Source organism: Arvicanthis niloticus, chromosome 19 (genome assembly GCF_011762505.2).
Source record: "Arvicanthis niloticus isolate mArvNil1 chromosome 19, mArvNil1.pat.X, whole genome shotgun sequence".
NCBI lineage: Eukaryota > Metazoa > Chordata > Mammalia > Rodentia > Muridae > Arvicanthis > Arvicanthis niloticus.
Genome location: NC_047676.1, coordinates 8621149 through 8643024, shown reverse-complemented (window position 1 = coordinate 8643024; position 21876 = coordinate 8621149). Strand labels below are relative to the sequence as shown.

Here is a 21876-nt window from a genome sequence, read left to right as displayed (position 1 = left end):
AAGCTCTATGGCCACGGTATTTATAAATATATTTGGAATCTGTATCTTATTTCTGGGGGCATGGAACTGGGAGGAAGAGCCAGAAATAACATCCACATTACAGTTTCCTAAATATACACATTTCATCAGAATTAGAAATGTTTTCCAGCTGTGAATGCTCCTGTCACAGAAGCCCCACTTTTGGAGGGATTCTCAGCACAGAGGAGCCACGATTCTGTGTAATATTCTTCTAGGTGGGAAAGGGCTGGACACTGAAAACTCCCCACCCACTCTGCCTCCTGCTCTCTCCAGATCAGTTTACCAAAACTGATTCGCCCCCACTGTGAGGTCTCCACTTACTTTTTTTTTTTTTTTTTTTTTTTTTTTTGGTTTTTGGGTTTTTTCGAGACAGGGTTTCTCTGTGTAGCCCTGGCTGTCCTGGAACTCACTCTGTAGACCAGGCTGGCCTCAAACTTAGAAATCCACCTGCCTCTGCCTCCCAAGTGCTGGGATTAAAGGCATGCACCACCGCCGCCCAGCAAGGTCTCCACCTTTTCAGTCCTTCCACGGTGCAGCAGGAAGCAGTGACAGAGTGGGCCCGTGAGCACCCACCACATCCGTTCCACTGAGGAAAAACTCACAAGTCACAAGGTAATGACAAGCTGTATTTGGCGCCAAGGTTTTTCAAAAGCATTGCTTCAACCTTAAACGTGCCCCTCTCTGTAGTAACGCTCTGCTCCTCAGAGCTCTATGCTCTGCTCCTCAGAGCTCTCTCTTCAAGGCTTCCTATATTGACTTTTTTCCAACGAAGAAGTCCGAAAGTCCTATCATGCCATTCTTTCTAGATTCTCTGGATGGGAAAAAGACAAGGCATTAGAAACATTGTTCATCGTTTACAGGATGCCATTTAACAAGATTATCTCAAACACTGGCACTTATGTTTCACCAGACTCCTGCCAACAAGCACCGGCTCTGAGCAGGGCAGCTCTATTTTCTCATACAACAATGGATGCTTATTTCCAGGTAAAACATCTGTGCTGTACCTTTAATCTCAGCACTCAGGAGGCAGACCCAGGCGGATCTTGGAGTCTGAGGTCAGTCTGGTCTACAAGGAATTCCTGGACATTCAGAGCTACACAGAGAAACCCTGTCTCACACAACCAACCAACAAACAAGAGCCATCCATGTTTGGGAGCGACCTTATGCTAAGCAGTGATCACAGGGCACCATGGTTCTTGAGACGGCAAGTGACCCCTCCAACCTTCCCATGCCTCCCACTCACTCTAGCCAGAGCGCTCTCTGTTGCCCACCCCAGCCTAACTCTCTCTCTCTCTTGTACATAGGCCAGAGGGAACCAGGACAGCAGAGCCCACTCGGCTCTCTGTGCCTCAACAGCTAGGATGGATCAAGCCCAGCATTACTGTCAACAGAGGTATAGCTGTCAGGGGATATCAAATGCTGTCAGAACCAAGCAGGCAGCAACTGGGTGACTAAATGGATGAACTGTGGGGTAGATAAATGTTTTCCCAATAGGCAGATGTATAAGCAACAATTCCCTCTATTAAAAAAGGAGAAACATCCCCCTTCCGCCTCTGGCCCGGATACCGGTGGCTCGAGCAGTCTCCCAGCTGATCTGCTTCCCTCTGGAAACTGAGTCCGGAGGCGCCCTAGGGAGGGCACAGATTGCAGAGCAGAAGGTAGGAGAACCCGCCTACAGCCCTAGGCCTTAGAAGCAGAACTGGCAGTAGAGAGCCCCCCAGAGGACACCTGGCAGCCAGACCCTGCCCCTGCAGAGAACCACTCCCTTTCTGCCTCTGGCCCGGATACTGGTGGCTCCAGCAGTCTCCCAGCTGATCTGCTGCCCTCTGGAAACTGAGTCCGGAGGCGCCCTAGGGAAGGCACAGACCGCGGAGCTGCAGAGGCACCCAAGAGAGGTCAAGGACCTTAGAGCTGCAGGCATCCTAGAGAGGACACGGCCCACAGAGCAGCAGAGCAGGGAACACCATATCCTGAAGCATCCTAGAGGAGCAACTACATTCAGAACAGCAAACACCTAGCTGGTCTACCACTGTGGAGACTCCATATCCTGAAATATCCTAGAGGAGCCACTGAACCCAGAGCAGCTGGAGCTCAGGATCATAGAGTCATCCATGCCCCAAGGAGTTCTGATACAACCAAGATAACTGGAAAGACAGACTCCAGTCAGAACCAGTGAGTGCTAGTAGAACTACAGCTAACCAAATGGTGAAAGGCAAGCACAGGAATGTAAACAACAGAAACCAAAGTTACTTGGCATCACCAGAACCCAGTTCCCCCACCATAACAAGTCCTGAACACCACATCACACCAGAAAAGCAGGACTCAGAATTAAAATCACTTCTCATGATGATGATGGAGGACTTTAAAAAGGACATAAACAACACTCTTAAAGAATTTGAGGAGAACGCAGGTAAACAGATAGAAGCCCTTAAAGAAATGCAAGAAAACACAACCAAACAGGTGAAGGAATTACAGAGAACCATCCAGGATCTAAAAATTGAAGTAGAAACAATAAAGAAATCTCAAAAGGAGACTACACTGGAGATAGAAAACCTAGGAAAAAGATCAGAAGTCATAGACGCAAGCATCACCAACAGAATACAAGAGATAGAAGAGAGAATTTCATGCGCAGAAGATACCATGGAAAACAGACACAATGGTCAAAGAAAATGTGAAATGTAAAAAGGTCCTAACACAAAACATCCAGGAAATCCAGGACACAATGAGAAGACCAAACCTAAGGATAATAGGTATAGATGAAGGTGAAGACTCCCAACTTAAAGGGCCAGTAAATATCTTCAACAAAATTATAGAGGAAAACTTCCCTAACCTAAAGAAAGAGATGTCCTTAAATATACAAGAAACCTACAGAACCCCAAATAGACTAGACCAAAAAAGAAACACCTCCCATCACATAATAATCAAAACATCAAATATACAGAACAAAGAGAAGATACTAAAAGCAGTAAGAGAAAAAGGCAAAGTAACATATAAAGGCAGACCTATAAGAATTACACCAGACTTCTCACCAGAGACTATAAAAGCCAGAAGATCCTGGACTGATATCATACAGGCCCTAAGAGAATACAAATGCCAGCCCAGACTACTATACCCAGCAAAACTCTCAATCAATATTGATGGAGAAACCAAAATATTCCATGACAAATCCAAATTTACACAATATCTTACCACAAATCCAGCACTTCAAAGGATAATTGGTAGAAAACTCCAACACAAGAAGGGAAACTACAACCTAGAAAAAGCAAGAAAGTAATCTTCCAACAACCCTAAAAGAAGGTAGCTATACAAACATGACTCCACTGCCAATAACAAAAATAACAGGAAACAACATTCATTTTTCCTTAATATCTCTTAATATCAATGGACTCAATTCTCCAATAAAAAGACATAGACTATCAGGTTGGATACATAAACAGGACCCAACATTTTGCTGCATACAGGAAACACACCTTTGTGAAAAAGACAGACACTACCTCAGAGTCAAAGGTTGGAAAACAATCTTCCAAGCAAATGGCCCCAAGAAACAAGCCAGAGTAGTGATTCTAGTAACAAATAAAATCGTTTTCCCAACCAGAAGTAATCAAAAAAGATAAAGAAGGACACTTCATATTCATCAAAGGAAAAATGTACCAAGAGGAACTTGTAATTCTGAACATCTATGCTCCAAATGCAAGGGCACCCACATACTTAAAACAAACTTTACTAAAGCTTAAAGCATACATTGCACCTCACACAATAATAGTGGGAGATTTCAACACCCCACTCTCAGCTATGGACAGATCGTGGAAACAGAAACTAAACCAAGAACACAATGAAACTAACAGAAGTTACGAACCAATTGGACTTAACTGACATCTACAGAACATTCCATCCTAAAAGAAAAGAATATACCTTTTTCTCAGCACCTTCTCCAAAATAGACCATATAATCGGTCACAAAACAGGCCTCAACAGATACAAAAAGATTGAAATAATCCCTTGTACCCTATCATACCACCATGGACTAAGACTTGTCTTTGACTTGAACAAAAACAATGGAAAGCCCACATACACGTGGAAACTGAACAATGCTCTACTCAACGATAACTTGGTCAAGGAAGAAATAAAGAAATTAAAGACTTTTTAGATTTAAATGAAAACGAGGACACATCATATCAAAATTTGTGGGACTCCATGAAAGCAGTACTAAGAGGAAAAATCATAGCTCTAAGTGGCCACAAAAAGAAAATGGAAAGAACGTACATTAATAAACTGACAGCATACCTGAAAGCGTTAGAACAAAAAGAAGCTAATATACCCAAGAGGAGTAGACAGCAGGAAATAATGAAACTCAACCAAGCTGAAACAGAAAGAACTATACAAAATATCAACAAAACCAGGAGCTGGTTCTTTGAGAAAATCAACAAGATAGACAAACCCTTAGCCAGACTAACCAAAGGGCACAGAGACAGTACTCAAATTAATAAAATCAGAACTGAAAAGGGAGACATAACAACAGAAACAGAGGAAATTTAAAAAATCGTCAGATCCTACTACAAAGGCCTATACTCAACAAAATTGGAAAATCTGGATGAAATGGACAATTTTCTGGATAGATACCAGGTACCAAAGTTAAACGAGGAGCAGATAAACCATCTAAACAGTCACATAACCCCTAAAGAAATAGAAGCAGTCATTTAAAACCTTCCCACCAAAAAAAGTCCGGGGCCAGATGGTTTTAGTGCAGAATTCTATCAGTCCTTCCAGGAAGAGCTAATACCAATTCTCTTCAAATTATTCCACAGAATATAAACAGAAGGAAAAATACCCAATTCATTCTATGAAGCTACAATTACGCTCATACCTAAGCCTCACAAAGACCCAACAAAGAAGGAGAACTACAGACCAATCTCTCTTATGAATAACGATGCAAAAATACTCAATAAAATTCTAGCAAACCGAATCCAACAACACATCAAAGCAACCATCCATCATGATCAAGTAGGCTTTATCCCAGGAATGCAGGGATGGTTCAATATTCAGAAATCCATCAATGTAATCCACTACGTAAATAAACTCAAAGAAAAAAAAAACACATGATCATCTCACTAGATGCTGAGAAAGCATTTGACAAAATACAACATCCCTTCATGTTAAAAGTCTTGGAAAGATTAGGAATTCAAGGTCCATACATAAACATAGTAAAAGCAATATACAGCAAGCCAGTAGCCAACATCAAACTAAATGGAGAGAAACTTGAAGCAATCCCACTAAGATCAGGGACTAGACAAGGCTGCCCACTCTCACCTTACCTATTCAATATAGTACTGGAAGTCTTAGCTAGAGCAATTAGACAACAAAAGAAAGTCAAAGGGATACAGATAGGAAAGGAAGAAGTCAAAATTTCACTATTTGCAGATGATATGATAGTATACTTAAGTGACCCTAAAACTTCCACCAGACAACTCCTAAACATGATAAACAACTTCAGTAAAGTGGCTGGATATAAAATCAACTCAAACAAATCAGTAGCCTTCCTATACTCAAAAGATAAACAGGCTGAGAAAGAAATTATGGAAATGACACCCTTCACAATAGTTACAAATAATATAAAATATCTTGGAGTGAATCTAACTAAGCAAGTGAAAGATCTGTATGATAAGAACTTCAAGTCTCTGAAGAAAGAAATCGAAGAAGATCTCAGAAGATGGAAAGATCTCCCATGCTCCTGGATTGGCAGGATTAATATAGTAAAAATGGCCATCTTGCCAAAAGCAATCTATAGATTCAATGCAATCCCCATCAAAATTCCAAATCAATTCTTCATAGAGATAGAAAGAGCAATTTTCAAATTTATTTGGAACAACAAAAAACCCAGGATATCGAGAACTACTCTTAACAACAAAAGAACTTCTCGGGGAATCACCATCCCTGACCTCAACCTATACTACAGGGCAATAGTAATAAAAACTGCGTGGTATTGGTACAGAGACAGGCATGAAGATCAATGGAATAGAATTGAAGATCCAGAAATGAGCCCACATACCTATGATCACTTGATCTTTGACAAAGGAGCTAAAACCATCCAGTGGAAAACGGACAGCATTTTCAACAAATGGTGCTGGTTCAACTGGAGGTCAACATGTAGAAGGATGCAAATCAATCCATTCATATCTCCTTGTACAAAGCTCAAATCCAAGTGGATAAAAGACCTTCACTTAAAACCAGATACACTGAAACTAATAGAAGAGAAGGTGGGAAAGACCCTCGAATACCTAGGCACAGAGGAAAAGTTTCTGAACAGAACACCAATGGCTTATGCTCTAAGATCAAGAATTGACAAATGGGACCTCATCAAATTGCAAAGCTTCTGTAAGGCAAAGGACATTGTCAATAAGACAAATCGGCAACCAACAGATTGGGAAAAGATCCTAACCAATCCTACATCCAATAGAGGGCTAATATCCAAGATATACAAAGAACTCAAGAAATTATACTCCAGACAACCATATAACCCTATTAAAAATGGGGTACAGAGCTAAACAAAGAATTCTCAACAGAGGAAACTCGAATGGCTGAGAAGCATCTTAAGAAATGCTCAACATCCTTAGTCATCAGGGAAATGCAAATCAAAACAACCCTGAGATACCACCTCACACCAATCAGAATGGCTAAGATCAAAAACTCAGGTGATAGTAGATGATGGCGAGGATGCAGAGAAAGAGGAACACTCCTCCACTGTTGGGATTGCAAGCTGGTACAACCACTCTGGAAATCAGTCTGGCGGTTCCTCAGAAAACTGGACATAGCATTACCTGAGGATCCAGCTATAGCACTCCTGGGCATATACCCAGAAGATGCTCCAACATATAATAAGGACATATGCTCCACTATGTTCATAGCAGCCTTATTTATAATAGCCAGAAGCTAGTAAGAACCAAGATGTCTCTCAACAGAGGAATGGATACAAAAAATGTGGTACATTTACACAATGGAATATTACTCAGCTATTAAAAATAATGAATTTGAGAAATTTTTAGGTAAATGGATGGATCTAGAAATCATCATCCTGAGTGAGTTAACCCAATCACAAAAGAACACACAGGGTATTTACTCACTGCTAAGCGGATGTTAGCCCAAAAGCTTGGATTAGTGAAGACTGAAGGAGCAGAAAGGGTTTGTGACCCCAGGAGGAAAGCAACAATACCAAACAACCAGAGCCCCCCAGGGTCTAAACCACCAGCCTGGGAACACATAGGGAGGGACCCAAGACTCCAGGGTATATGTAGGGGAGGATGGCCTTGTCGGTGGGAGAGGAGTTTCTTGGTCCCATAAAAAAATAAACACAGAGTGGGGGGGAATGTGAGGGTGGGGAGGGGATAGTGGGCGGGGGTAGGTTCGGTCACTGCCTCATAGAAGCATGAGGAGGGGGATGGGATAGGAGGTTTCTGGGTGGTGGGAGGAAGTGGGATAAGGGGATAAAATCTGAAATGTAAATATTACAACCAATTTTAAAAAGGGGAGAAAAAAAAAGAAAAGTTGTTAGAACCAACATCTTTTAAAAAATGTCAGCCCCCTAGGAAAAAAAAATTTTTTTCTTGATACTAAAACTTGTTCTGAGAATTGTATATTGCAGAATACACAGCCTTGGTGTATCTACTCATCAAGCATACTGAGCAGACCTGCCCAAACCTCTGATGTCCTGGAATTCCATCTGGATTCAGTGAAGACACAGCGTCAGAGGCTTATCAACTTACTCTTCCCCCCACCCCTCTTCTAATATCTCAATGCCCTTAATCAGCTTGAAGAAGTTAAAGAAGAGTCAGCGCCCCTATTCTCTGGGCTTGGGGACTAATGTGGTTAATAATGGTCTGTCTTTCTAGGGAAAAGTAGTGGTTTTGTTGGAACAGGGAGGATTAGCTAGGACTTATTGCATAGCCATAACCTATTGGTAGAAATCTGTATAATTATTATCAACATGAAGTTATAATTTCTTAAATGGTACAACATTTACTTTGATTTCAAATTTAAGGTTTTCATTGGTACGAGCTTCTTATTAATATAAAAGTGAGATGAATATTGATACTCTCATGGGCATTGTGCCTGTATAACACATTTAGGAATACAAGGCCTAGACCCAGTCCTTCTTTAACTTTTTAACTGATTTGAGATGGTTAGCCTGTGAGTTAAGGGACTATAGAAAATTCATGGCTTTGAGTTTATTGTTAGGAGGTTTCCCATATTCTATTTAGAAATAGCTGAGAGGAGTTAACAGACAACAGTCCAGGTTACCTTACATGGATAGTTGGTTTTCAAAACATCAGAAGTCCATAGAATTGACATTACAAATATTTCTGTATTAATGTCCATTCTGATTAGAGACCTGTCTGCTCCTGACAGCTTCCTGTCATGGATTCTAAGAAGAAATTGAGCATCCTTGGAGTTACTCCAGTTGTGTGGAGACAGCCACTAGGCAAGAATTGCCTCTTTCCACCTACAGACAAATTACTGTCCAGAAAAGGACACACTTGCAGAATAGTCGACTGATTATATCTGCCTAGACAGAGTAATCAGCCCTTAATAATTCTGCAGCACTAAGGTCTGTCAGATGATTCTGGGCCAGAAGGCTGAAGATTTGATGCTCCAACGTTCGGTAGTATAGGAGCTTTTCAGGTGTTCAGCGGTCTCTATAAATTGGCTAAGTTTTAGAAGCTATGTTTAGTGCTTCCCATAACTTCAGTTAACTCAGTCATTCTGGATTTCTGACGGGGTTGAAGACCTATAGTCTCATAGCCAATCCTGTCTATTTACTTTGAGAGAAAAGATCTGAGTAGATGGTTTTCAGCTGACATTCATTCTAAAGCCAAAAAAAAAAAAAGCCAGGATCAAAAGTAAGTGTTTTAGTTAGGAGAGATGACAGAAGTTCTGGTTAGTCAACAAAATGTAGGACTATCTTGTACCTCACTGGTACAATTAGGAATAAGTATGCTCTAATTGCATTTTGAGAGAAAAGTTCTACTTTCACAGGAAGAGTGATATGTAGGAGGAGCTAAGTGGGAAGGAGTATTGAGAGGAAGAGATGGAGTAAGGAGAGAAGATGAAGGAGAGGAGAAGCTAGGTGATGAGAGAGAGAAAGAGAGAGGGGACATGGAGGCAGATGTTCACATGTCTCCACCAGTCAAAGATAGTTTTTATATCTAGGTTGGGTATTGGGTTATGCTTCTGATTGAGCATTACCAAACTTATAAATCCTTTGATTAACATTAAAAAAAATTGTATAAAAGCAAAAAAAGGGGGGGGCATGGGATAGGGGTTTTCTAGGGAGGGGAAATGGGGAAAGGGGATGGCATCTGAAATGTGAATAAAATATAAAATAAAATTTAAAAAAATAAAAATAAAAAAGGAGAAACATAATTAACAAGCTGAAGGTGGGGGGGTGGGCAGGAGAGGCGGGGCAGCCGAGGCAGCCCGGCCTTGGCCATACCTCCACCCACTGCTGGTCACTCTGAGCATCCAAATGGCCATGCTTAGCCAGGCATCCAGTTACCTGGGCAGCCAGGCCCATAAGGCTTCCTTGAAACACTACAGTGGGGATTTTCCAAGGTGGGTGCTAATGAGGACCTGGCAGGACAAGCTGAGATCTACCCCCCCCCACCCCACCCCCCCGTGGCCACTTAGAGCCCTTCTCTTCAGCTGCCCTGCCTACCTCCCCACCCTCCCTGTAGCCAGCCACACACAGCAAGCCAAAGACACTTCTATCTCCTAGTCAGCACCCTCCTCAGCTGCCATATTTGGCTTTGCTGTCAAGCCCCCTCCCCTCCACACATCAGTGTCATGGAGTCACACTTCCCAGGATAATCCTTATGAGCTTCCCACATAGATGCGACAGCCCTCTCAGACGAAGGTGACATGACCCCCATATCCACAGAGCTCAGGAATAGAACATCTCAGGGGTGGGCGCCTCAGACCACTTACTAGAGAGAGAAGATACCAGCCCAAGGCGGCCATGAGTGAAGTCAAGAGTGCCAGAGGACCTTGGCTCACTCTACATTCTATCAGTGCTGACAGCATGAGACACATGTCATGCGCCAATTCCTCAAATCAACAATGGTGTGGGTAACACAGCATCCGCGGGCTGATGCCAGGCTCAGCCACTGCCGCCAAGTTACCTCTACGTTTCATGCACTGGTGATGTTAATTCCATCTGTGTCCCCTTTTAATCAGCTACTGTTTAAAACTCTGGCAGAGTCAAGCTTTTCTCCATCTAAAGTCAAGGAAGATAGAATCTAAGTCCCCATCCTGGCAGGCACTAAGAGGACAAGCTGAGGGACTGAGGCTCTTTTGCTTATGGCCTTTGGTAGGCAGCTCCCCTACAAGACTGTTGGAATCAAGGTGGACATCTTTGCCTTCCACCAGGGGCAAATTCTCAGAAAGAGAGGTGAATGAAGGAGATTCTCTAACTGTCAACACACTGGAAACCCAGAGTACTGTACTTACGACTTGTCTCTTAAATTGGCAAGATAGTTCTCGGTCTCCGAGGCCGGGAGTTCTGGGTCCAGTGCAGACAAGTACTGGTAAACGTAGGCAAAAGTATCAAAGGGAATGCGAGCAGGCCCGCCCTCCGGGTCAGAGGTGAGGATCTCACACACGTTCTTCATAGCCGTGTTCAGGGACTGCACAGGGAAAGGGACACGGATGGCACACAGTCAGTCTCAGAGTCACAGAGATGCCAACACCCAAGACAGAGACGCAAGTGTGCTCTGTAGACATTCTTCAGAGTGTGTTCTCCACCTAAGGGAAGATCCAACTGGATTCAAAGCTTCCACCACGTAAAGCAAGAAGGTTTGACCAGGTGCAGCAGAGCAGACACAGTGATTCACAGATTTATACCTAAACGTATAATCTTGTCACAGACAAGATAAGCATATTATCTTTATTTATTTATTTATTTTGGTTTTTTCGAGACAGGGTTTCTCTGTGTAGCCCTGGCTGTCCTGGAACTCACTCTGTAGACCAGGCTGGCCTCGAACTCAGAAATCCACCTGCCTCTGCCTCCCACGTGCTGGGATTAAAGGCCGTGCGCCACCACCGCCCGGCAGCATATTGTCTTTATAATCATCAGCTTCTGCCATGTGGTCCTGGGTTTGGAGCCTAGGGTCATTTAACCATAACCTTTAGTCAGTGCGGCCCAACCAGGTGCAGACATAGACTCTGTGCCATGTCAAGGGACACAGGGAGCTAGTGCCCTTCTGAGCTGAAGAGGGCATGGCTGGCAGGACAGATGGCCCTGTGCATCTGCCAGTGTCCCTGCTGCCCAGGCTTCAACCTCACTCATACAGAAGGTTTTAGGACTCTGTCAGGTCCAGGAAACTCTTCTCTCAGACCTGCCTACTGCTCAGCTCCCCAAGATGAAACCTAACTCGACCTGCACCCCACCTTCCACCTGCAACCTGACCGCTATCCTGAACATACTCTCAAACTCCACGGACAGGTTTCTGGTTTTCCTTGGAGGCCTGCAGAGCAGCAACTGATGGAGCGGGGACAAGGTTACAGAGCAGCACTGTATGGCCAAGCCTCAAACACTTCTCTCTGCTCAATTAATCCTTGTTGAAAAAAAAAAAAATGGAGAAAAAAAAGTCCATAATAGATTCCTACCTTAAAAAAAAAAATACAGGAACCAAGTCTCGTTCCTTTCTTCTGTACTGAGGCGCATAATGTTAGGGTTTCTATGCTGTGATTAAAACATGACCAAAATAAACTTGGAGGCAAAAATTCCTTTTGGTTGCTTACATTCCAAATGAGAAGATCAGGGCTGGGCTCAAATGTTCCCCCCACCCCATCCCCTCACCCCCCAGGAACCTGGAGGCAGCCACTGATGCCAAGGCCTGGAGACTTACAAGCTTACCTGCTCCTTCCAGGCCTGCTCCCCTAGCTTGTCTCAGTTTGCTTTCTTACAGCATGTAGGAACCACCAGTCCAGGGGTGGCGCTGCCCAACAGTGAGGCAGCTCTCCCACACCAGTCATTAAGCAAGAAAATGCTCCAGGGGCCAATCTAGTGAGGGATTTTTCTCAGTTGGGTTCCCTTTCCCAAAGTGATTGTAAGTTTGTGTTAAGCTGATGTAAACTAGCCAGCAGGAGTGAGAACAATGAGTTTGCTGTGGGACAGCCCAGGGAGCAGATTTAAATTTGCCTTGGGTGAGGTTGTGGCTGTTCTTGTCAACTTGACTCTGGAATTAACTAAGACCAAAGTGTTGGGTATGCCACTGAGGGATTTTTTTTTTCTTTTTTAAAGACTTATTTACTTTATGTGAGTACACTGTTACTCTCTTCAGACACAACAGAAGAAGGCATCAGATCCCATTGCAGATGGTTGTGAGCCACAATGTGATTGCTGGGAATTGAACTCAGGACCTCTGCAAGAGCAGTCAGTGCTCCTAACCACCGAGCCATCATCTCTCCAGACCCTGGGATTTTTTTTTTTTTCTTTTTCTTAATTAAATCATTTGACATGGAAATACTGGCTTTTACTCTGGTTCTTTTGAGGTGGGAAGATCCCTCTTTAATCTGGACCGCCTCTAGCTGGAAGTCTACAGGAGGACATGCAGGAGGAAACCTGGGCCTCTCTGCCTGCTTCTCTCGCTCCAGCTGGCGAGTCTGTTCCTCCATTGGCATCAGAGCTAATTTTTTGGGGATTCTAGTGTATACTGAAAACCAGCTGAGACACGCAGCCTCATGGACTGAATAACTACTGGACTGTTGGACTTTCCATTGGTAGACAGCCATTTGGGTTCTGTTCCTAAGAGTTCTGTTCCTCCTGAGAACCTTAGTTCATTTGGTTAGAATGGCTCCAAGAGAAGCCTGAGGGTACAAGGGCATAAGGTGGGTAGAAGCCAACAATTGCAGAGCTTACAATGGTGTAGGTGCCAGTTCCACACCATCCAAGGGCACACAGCAAGAGCAGGCAGTAAGCCACCCCTCTGCTCTTCCTGCATGGCACTGCATCCTCAGCTGTTGGCGCCATTTTGGGAGCTTATGAGACCTTGGTGGGGGGCAGGGGGACTGAGCTAGAAGAAGCTAGAGAAAGTGGGTTTCTGAGAGGGGTCAATTTGAGGCAGAAGTCTCCTCCTTCCTGATCCTATGTGTGAGCACTCACACCTGCCTTCCTGCCACTATGGAGCCAGCCACTGACGCCTCCATGCCTTGCCTACCACGATGGAATAGCATCTCAAGCCATGAGCCCGTATCTGTCTTTGTGCCCTTACTTCCTGACGGGCGATGGTATAGCAATAAGAGCACCCAACACACCTACCAGCTCACACCTTCAATTCTTCCTTTGAGATGTAGTCTTTAGAATGCCATTTCTACTGTGTGCTTGGGCACGTCCAGGCCACAAGTGGGTCTGCACAGGCAGCTGTGCTGTCAGTGTGCTAGCAGCTCTGCTAGGCTTGGGTACCTCCCTGCCGGTGCAGCCCACGCTGGAAAAGAGTTCACTCTCCACACACTGAGGAGTAGAGAGTGGGGAAGAACAGACCCCATATGGTCCAGTGGGAGGACAGGCTCAGCACTCTCAGCAGACCCTGACCCTCAGTCTAGAGCCTGTGTGATATTGGGCACCTAAGACAATAGAAGGCAAGCAACACGGTTAATGCCAAAGAAGAGTTGGGCTAGGGGACAGGAAGAACCCCTCTGTGACCAGTGTGCTTTTTGGTGTAAATTTACTTTCTAACAGCAAAGTAGCATAGAATAACCAGGACCCCAGTTTTGATGTAATCCTGGCAGATGAAGTGCCTTCCTTTACAAAACAGCGCCACCTAGTGTTGCTTGCTGCTACATGGCTTGGACTTGTTTTTATCACTTAGATAAAGCCAAAATCATAAATTATCCTGTTCTTTCTTGGTAGGAACAAATCTTTACACCTATTTTTAAGAGGCATAGACTGTCAACACGAACCCCGAATGTTAGATATTAATTCTATGCTAATTTAATGTTAACTTCAGAGGTCCTGATGAGCACACCGACAGTTTCTCTAATAATCATAGTTACCTTGTCGTTCCAAGGAACACTCCACTGGGCAGCACAGCCCCTCTGAGAACACTTGTCAGTGTCTGGGCCTCAGCACAATGAGCCCAAAGCTGACCAGAAACCACATAACCAGCCATTGCTGGGCATGTGGTTACCAGTTGGACACCTGCCTTCTCTGAAGGGACAGAGTTTCCCCTCCGCTGAAGCCCAAGCTGCAGTGGATTCATTCACTTCACTTGGCCAACCAAGGACATCACGCATAAACTACAGCAGACAAAGGCACCCACAACGCCACTAGGAATGAATTCCAGGAGACACCTGTCTAGCTGTCCCATCATAAAGGGAAAACCAGCTCTGATGGTGTGTTTCCTAGGGCATTTGGGAAATTTAAGGCAAAGGACCAGAGAAAGCAGAGAGATAGATGGCAGGCAGGCAGGATGGCGCAGGAGAGGACGCGGGCAGCTGGAATTTTACTGTCAACATCTCTGTGCCGTTGGATGCAGAGTAACTCTTCACAAAGTGAAAAGAAACTTGCACACAGATAGACATTAGGGGAGGAAGGGACAGGCGCTCGCTCAGTGGTTAAGGGTATTCACTGCCCTTCCCGAGGCCCTGAGTTAGAGACAGTTCTTCATTGAGGGGTAACAGGGGATGCAGCACCCTACTGTCAAAGAATAGAACGTGAAGGACGATGAGTTATGTACAGTTAGATGGTCAGACCCATAAAGATTGAAGAAGCAATATAAAATATGTATCCAGACAGGAAACAAAAGGCTGCTTCTCCTTTTGAGACCCCTTTCTTCACAAACACCAAGTATCTCTTCCCTTCCCTTAACCACAAGATCATTGACTCCAGCCTCCCTAGGAAGCTCCGCCCACATCCTCCCACTGCAGCCTTCACCCACCCCATGCCTAAATCGCAGGCTCACAAAGGCCATCCAACCAACCATCCCGCTATCTATTCCTACATTGTTGGGAGTTATATTGTAATGACAGCAATGTTACATCGTATTTACTAGCTATTAATACTGGATTATAAGTCAAATGCAATGGAATTTTATGTCTCTTCCCACAGCTTTCAAAATTACATTGTTCAATAAAAGAACTCATTGGTAAATCCCATTTGAAAACCTAAATATATCCAAGTGTATCCACATGGCTCCTCCACTCTTAAATCGCTGGAACTGCGTTTTTTAATCACATAACCGAAGTCTGGGAAAACGACATTAGTTAGTAAGATGACGTTTTCTGCAGCTACTGAAACCCAGTCTGACATAGAATCACACAGATCATGAAATAACAATATTAAGATGCTATTTGTAGGTACATACCCCACCCAGGGAGCTGCATCCAAGTGCTAAAAATTTGATCCACTCCATTTTGTCTTCACACGGATCCAGATCCAGGATCGCTCTAAACTTTTCTACTGGCAGGCACAAATTTTTCCACTTCTTCTCAAGGTCTGGTAAATCCACATATTGTTTGTGACTACACTGTTTAGAAAACACAATACGACACACTCAGTGTATGTGGAAATACCATGAAACCAGAAAGATGCTTCTGAAGACTTACAACTAGTAATTATCATGTGTGTGTGACTGTGGACTGTACAGTGTGACTGCGGACTATACTGTGTGACTGTGGACTTTACTGTGTGACTGTGGACTGTACAGTGTGACTGCGTACTGTACTGTGTGACTGTGCACTGCACAGTGTGACTGTGGACTGTACTGTGTGACTGTGGACTGTACAGTGTGACTGCGTACTGTACTGTGTGACTGTGGACTGTACTGTGTGACTGTGGACTATACCTGTGACTGCGGACTGTACTGTGTGACTGTGGACTGTACTGTGTGACTGCGGACTGTACTGTGTGACTGTGGACTGTACTGTGACACTGCGGACTGTACTGTGACACTGCGGACTGTACTGTGTGACTGTGAACTGTACTGTGACACTGCGGACTGTACTGTGTGACTGTGGACTGTACTGTGACACTACGGACTGTACTGTGTGACTGTGGACTGTACTGTGACACTGCGGACTGTACAGTGTGACTGCGTGCTGTACTATGTGACTGTGAACTGTACTGTGTGACTGCGTACTGTACTGTGTGACTGTGGACTGTACAGTGTGACTGCGGACTGTATGGAGTGACTGTGGACTGTACTGTGTGACTGTGGACTGTACTGTGACACTGCGGACTGTACAGTGTAACTGCGTGCTGTACTATGTGACTGTGGACTGTACTGTGTGACTGCGGACTGTACAGTGTGACTGTGGACTGTACGGAGTGACTGTGGATTGTAATTGTGACTGTGGATTGTGTCCACCCTGGTAAGGAAAGGGGAAGGGAGACAAGGGAAGGGTGTGGCAGGAAGGAACGGCTACATGGACGTTAGCAACATTTTAAAAGAGAAGAGGCTAGAGGATGGTCCAATGGAGAAAGTGTTTGCTATTCAGACACCCACCTAAGAGCTGGGTGTGGTAGCATATACTTTAAAATTTGAGGTCCAGTCCTTGGGGTTTGCTGGCCTAAACATTGTGCTCTAGGTGTAGTCCCTCAGTGTCACAGCTGCCTATGGCAAGATGGCCCTGTAAAAGCTGTCGAAAATGGTGGCTCCTGTCAAAAATGGCAGCACCACCACATCTCCTCAGCCTGCAGCTGTCACAGGAGCTGCAGATTTCCAGAGTGAGGATTGATGGGATTTCAAGTCCAGAGCTTGGGGAGCTCAGGAATTGAGGGTTCATCACCTTTCCCACCACAGCAGGAGCTACCACTGAAGAGCTGTCCACAGTGACTGCACCAAGTGGTGACACCTTCTTTCCTGCCTCAGCCTCAGTCTTAGTGAAACATCACTGGGGGAGCTGTCCCTCAGAAGCTATCCTCTGTGGCAGCACCTCCTCTCCAGCCACCCTCCAGCAGCCCCACAGAGATGGCACTTCAACAAAAGCCAGCTTCAGATGAGAAGGACTTTCCACCCTGATCTATGGGCCTGATGCAGGGAAAAGGGGGTGGAAAAACCCCAACAATCCCTGAGCAGGAAAATCAGCAAGTCAGCTCAGCAGGGGACACCCCTCCTGGGAGCTGGGAGCCTCTGCTGAGGAGGCTTCCTCTCAGAGCTGTGTGGTCCTGAGTCCCTGTGTCTCAGGATGCACTTCACTTGGGACACTGTCCCACCTCAATGTTGCATGGTTCCTGGGCTTCCGAGTCCCAGGATACCCTTCTATTTGAGCAGAAACACTTGTACTAGGCTTAGTGAGAGACACTAACCAAAAAAAAAAAAAAAAAAAAAAAAAAAAAAGTGGAGAATAAATCAGAAAGATATCTGGCAAAAACCACACACTATACACTTGTGCATACAGATGTACAGGAAATTGAGCACAAACACACACACACTCACACACGAAAGTAAGGGAGCACTTAAAGGGAAGGGTGAGTGAAGGGGAGAGGAAAGGAGGGGAGAGAAGGGGAGGGGTCAACGAAGCAAAGATGCCCCACCCTGGCCTCCTGAAATGAGCATGCAGCTGAGCAGCACACAGTCCCTACTGTCCAGAATATTTCCCAGTACAAAACTAACTTCAAAACTAGAGCAGAACGCCCACCTCTAGCCCCACCACTCAGGTTGCTGAATTAGGAAGGCCCCCTCAAGTTTGAGGATATCTGGGACTATATAGCAAGTTTTTGTCTCTCATAAAAACATGAAACAAATTTGTGGTGGTTTCTTGAACTCTGGTTTACACACACACACACACACACACACACACACACACACACACACGTCTCCAACATATATTCACAAAATAAAAGTAAAATCTAGACACGAGAAGCTAGCTCTTGGAGTTCTTTCCAGGAAACAAAGTCAGATTTAGACGTGGCAGGACAGGCCTGGGGACAGAGGGTAGGCATGCCAATGTTTCAAGAGTCACAGCTTGGGTTAAGAGGCTCACCCACCTGCTTGTGCAGGACTTTCAGGAGTCCCTGGGTCAGGCCTGTGTCAGTCTTCTGTGTAGCCACAGGCATTTCAATTCTGTCCTTTACAGGAAGTGGGTCTCCTCTGGACAGGGCTGAAAAATACCTGGAATGAGAGTCATCACTGAAGAGCACTGACACACAGGCAACACCCAAGGCATGAGGTGCCTGACACCCCAGCGGATGTGGTGGGAGCTCCCAAGGCCAGGTGACCACACTGGAGTCCCGGCACCTTGGCTGAGCAACCCCCTTGAACTTCACTCTGGTTTCTCTGTCTGCAAAGCAGACAGACATGCTGATTGCTATCTGAGGGTCCTGGAAGCACCAGGTGACAGACAGCTTGTGTGGGAGGCAGGGGACGCTCAGTGACCTGTGTTCCTCTCCCTTGCTGGTCTCATGCTCCCTTCCTCCAAGAGCTTTGCAAATGTGGACAAAGGAAGCAGTGTCTGATGCTGTGTTTCTTCGTGTTTTTTTTTTTAAATTATTTTTAAACGTTGGTTATCTATGTGCTCGCATACACACATACGCACACTCGTGTGGGTAGGTGCGTGTGAGTGCAGATGTCCTTGCCCTGGAGCTGGAGCCACGGTTGGTTGTGAGTTGTGTGACATGGGTGCTAGGAGCTCAATTCAGGTGCGTTGGGAAAGCGAGCAGATACTGCTTATGGTGACACATCTCTCCAGCACCCCACAGCCCAGGCTATTCCTTTCTCAACAGCTGCTTTCTGAGGTAACTGGCATTAGACACCTCTACACAGGCACCTGGAGGTGGCGTAGGCATGCAAAGGCCACCACTTCCCATCTTTCCCCATCCTGCCTGGTACCTCCTCAACCCTTCCCTTCTAGGACAATGAAAATGCTTAGGTTGGAGGCCAACAAGGCACAGAAATGGCTCCGGGCAGCATCTCGAGTGGATTCCTATCAGGTTTGGCCATCAGGAGGCCTTGTGCCAGACAGGGTCATGAGCCACAGTCCTTAACCAAAGAACTTGTAACTAGGAGAACTTGTAACTAGGAGAATGACCACGAAGTGTCAGAGCGACGGGTACTATATGAGTCACTGGAAACCATCTAAACCTGCTAACATAGGTGGATGTGGAAGGCGGAGAATGAGTACATCAAAGGCAGCCCCCTCTCTTCACCCCTTAGGGTCAACTCCGCCTATACCTACTAAGACCTGTGCTCCTCTCTGTGGTTTTAACAACGATCTAAGGGGTGGTGCCGACAGCCATGAGAGAAACAGATGCAGAACTGAGGACCTAAAGGTCCAGGCCCCCTTGCAGTACTGAGACTTGGCAGATTCACACCTATTCATAGCTGTTCCTCATCACCAATCAAATGAATCATGGGATTCTCTAGTAAGGCCTCAAAAAAACTAAAAACTATCTTAACTATTACTTAAACTATTACCAAATGTGCCCAGTGGAGGCAGAGTCATGGGGAGCAAATAAACTTTCAAAAAAGCTAGCCCTTCTCTAAGGCTTGAACGTAATATCGTATAGGGGACATTGAGAGAACAAAGAAAGGGTAGTTCTGGGTTCACAGGTGATCCTGACGGAGCTAAATAAGACACTCAGGTCCTATCCCTTGGACATGGCACGTGTCATTGCACAATTAAGGATTTTAGATAAGATAACCTGAGCAGACTGTATCGCTCCTAAATGTATCATAGGAATCCTCAGGGGGAGGAAGGCAGAAAAGAACCCATGGTTTGTAGCAGGGCGGTGCAGTTCCAACAGCTGAATCTGATATGGAAGTGGCTACCCCAAATGCCTGTTGGCTGCTTCAGATGATTTGGGACTTTTATCTCCAGAGCTGTCACTTTAAAGTAAGTCGAGTTGTTAAAACAGCCAAAAGAAACGAAACCACCTTAGCTACATAGTTCAGAGAAAGTTAGCAAAAAATATTCTCGTGATTAAAAAGTGGCAGAGTTCACCTGTAAAACCGAAAGAATGAGTGGTAAGGTTATAATTAATGGTCAGGCCCTTGAAAGGGTTCGTGTTCTCGTTTCTAGAGTGTGAAGGTTCGCTAGGTGTGAGCTGTGCTGGGTGGCAGCCTTCATATACCTCAGCCTCGATGTGGGGTGGGGGGAGCATAAGTCAGTTGTTCTGGGCAGTTTCATTTATAATATCCCTGTAACTTTTTTTTTTTTTTTTTTTAAACTCAGCGGAGCCACTTTTTGCCCCGCGGTTGGTGTGCAAGCTGTTAGTCTACTGTACTCGGTAACAGCACCCAGGCCGGCCTTACCCCGCCGACCACTGCAGCACGTCCGCCGGCTGCGTACGGATGGCAGCCTTGGTGAACTGCTTGAGGATGTCCGGCAGCTCCGGGGGGATGTGGATCTGCTGCGCGCAGAACATGGTGTCGGGCAGCGGCATCGCTCTGGGCAGACTGCGGCGGCCAGGGACGAGAGGCAGGTCAGCGCAGCGGGCGGCCGGGAGGGACTCGGCGGGCTCCGCTTCTAACCGACTGCTCCGCCCCCTCCTGGAAACTGAGGCCCAACCGCCCACCGCACGTAGAGCGTGCGATTGTGGCGTGCGGTTTCCAGGCAACCCGAGCTGCGCAGGCGCACAGCCTCAGGGAGCAAGAGGCGGGCGTCCGGTCCCTGGCCGCTGTGACCAGAGTCACCACAGAGCAGAGAGCGCCGCAAAACAGCTTGTTTTCCTAAAAGGCAAGGCTGAGCTAATCCTAATCCGGGCCCCAGGAGGTCACTAACTGTCTTCTGATGAGACCAGAGTCTAGGCTTGACGTCCCCATCTGTGACTCCATTTGGTCCACACACCCAATGAATATACATTTCCAAACCAAAGCAGCGTTGGCAACAACAGTAATAACAAAAATAAATAAATAAAAATAAAACAAAACATTTTAGTTGATAGAATGGGAAAACAAGGACTCTCAGACACTGCTGACAGAAATGCGCATATACTGGGGACTACAGGATTTTCTGGCGACTTAGCAATATAATTTATCCTAAGTGGGGAAAATTAGGTATAAGGAGTAAATAATAACGTCCATTATGTAGCTTGGTAGGTTAACTTTTATTGAAACCTCTATCACGGTCTCCATTCAAAGAAAAACAACACAATCAGGTAAAACCCACAACGTTGAAAGCTGATGTGGGGACTGAGACTCAGGTTGGGGTTCATTTGAGCTGGGAATTGGAGACCAGCCTGGGCAACATTTCAAGAAGCAACAGGTCTGTCCCCACCTACACAACCACCACCACCCAAAACTTAGGCACATGACAGGTGAAGCTGAAACGATTGTTAAGACGATGTGGGTGTGCAGGTGTCTGTTCTTTTTATTCTTAAAAAAGTCTTTTAGGTATAAATTGTGACAATTTAACTTTTATTTTCTTAAATGAATTGTATTTTGCTGTTATATCTAAAAGGATCTGTGCCTAGCCCACATTGAACTGATTTTTTTTTCCCAACAGAAGTTACCACTTGGGGTTTTAGAGTTGGCTCATTTGTCCGTGTCTGTAGTATGAATGTTTGCTTTTCATTGTGATCAGTCCAAATACTGCACATTTTTTCAGCATCCATGCGCCGTGGCAAGGAAACGGCCTTCTAAGCAAGGAACAATAGGTGTGGTTCCTGAGCAAGAAGCACCTTCCTCCTCTAAGTATGTCATCCTAAAGCATAAAGGAACGAGCAGAAACTTAGGCACTGTTATATAAGCAAAGAAGATTAAAAACAAAACAAAAAAACCCCAATGGCTAAACTGCTAGACTGATGCAGAGGGGCCTGTGCCTTTGCCTGTGGTTTTAAAGGTGTGCAGCAGGAGACTGATGGAGGATTAGGGGTGTTTGTATGCAGACCTATAGATAGGTCCCACTGAGGCAGCAGCTAGGTCTCAGCGGT

General features: G+C 45.3%; 1 protein-coding gene across 1 annotated transcript; it reads right to left on the bottom strand.

Annotated features, from left to right (window-relative positions):
• Positions 1 to 623: 623 nt before the first annotated feature.
• Ropn1l (rhophilin associated tail protein 1 like) lies at positions 624 to 20533 on the bottom strand. The gene is made up of 5 exons (XM_034523620.3): positions 20258 to 20533; positions 17995 to 18118; positions 15371 to 15532; positions 10515 to 10690; positions 624 to 829 (listed from the first exon to the last, which is right to left on the bottom strand). Exons 1-5 carry the CDS (start codon positions 20386 to 20388, stop codon positions 766 to 768), a joined length of 657 nt encoding a protein of 218 aa, XP_034379511.1. The 5' UTR covers positions 20389 to 20533; the 3' UTR covers positions 624 to 765.
• Positions 20534 to 21876: the final 1343 nt, after the last annotated feature.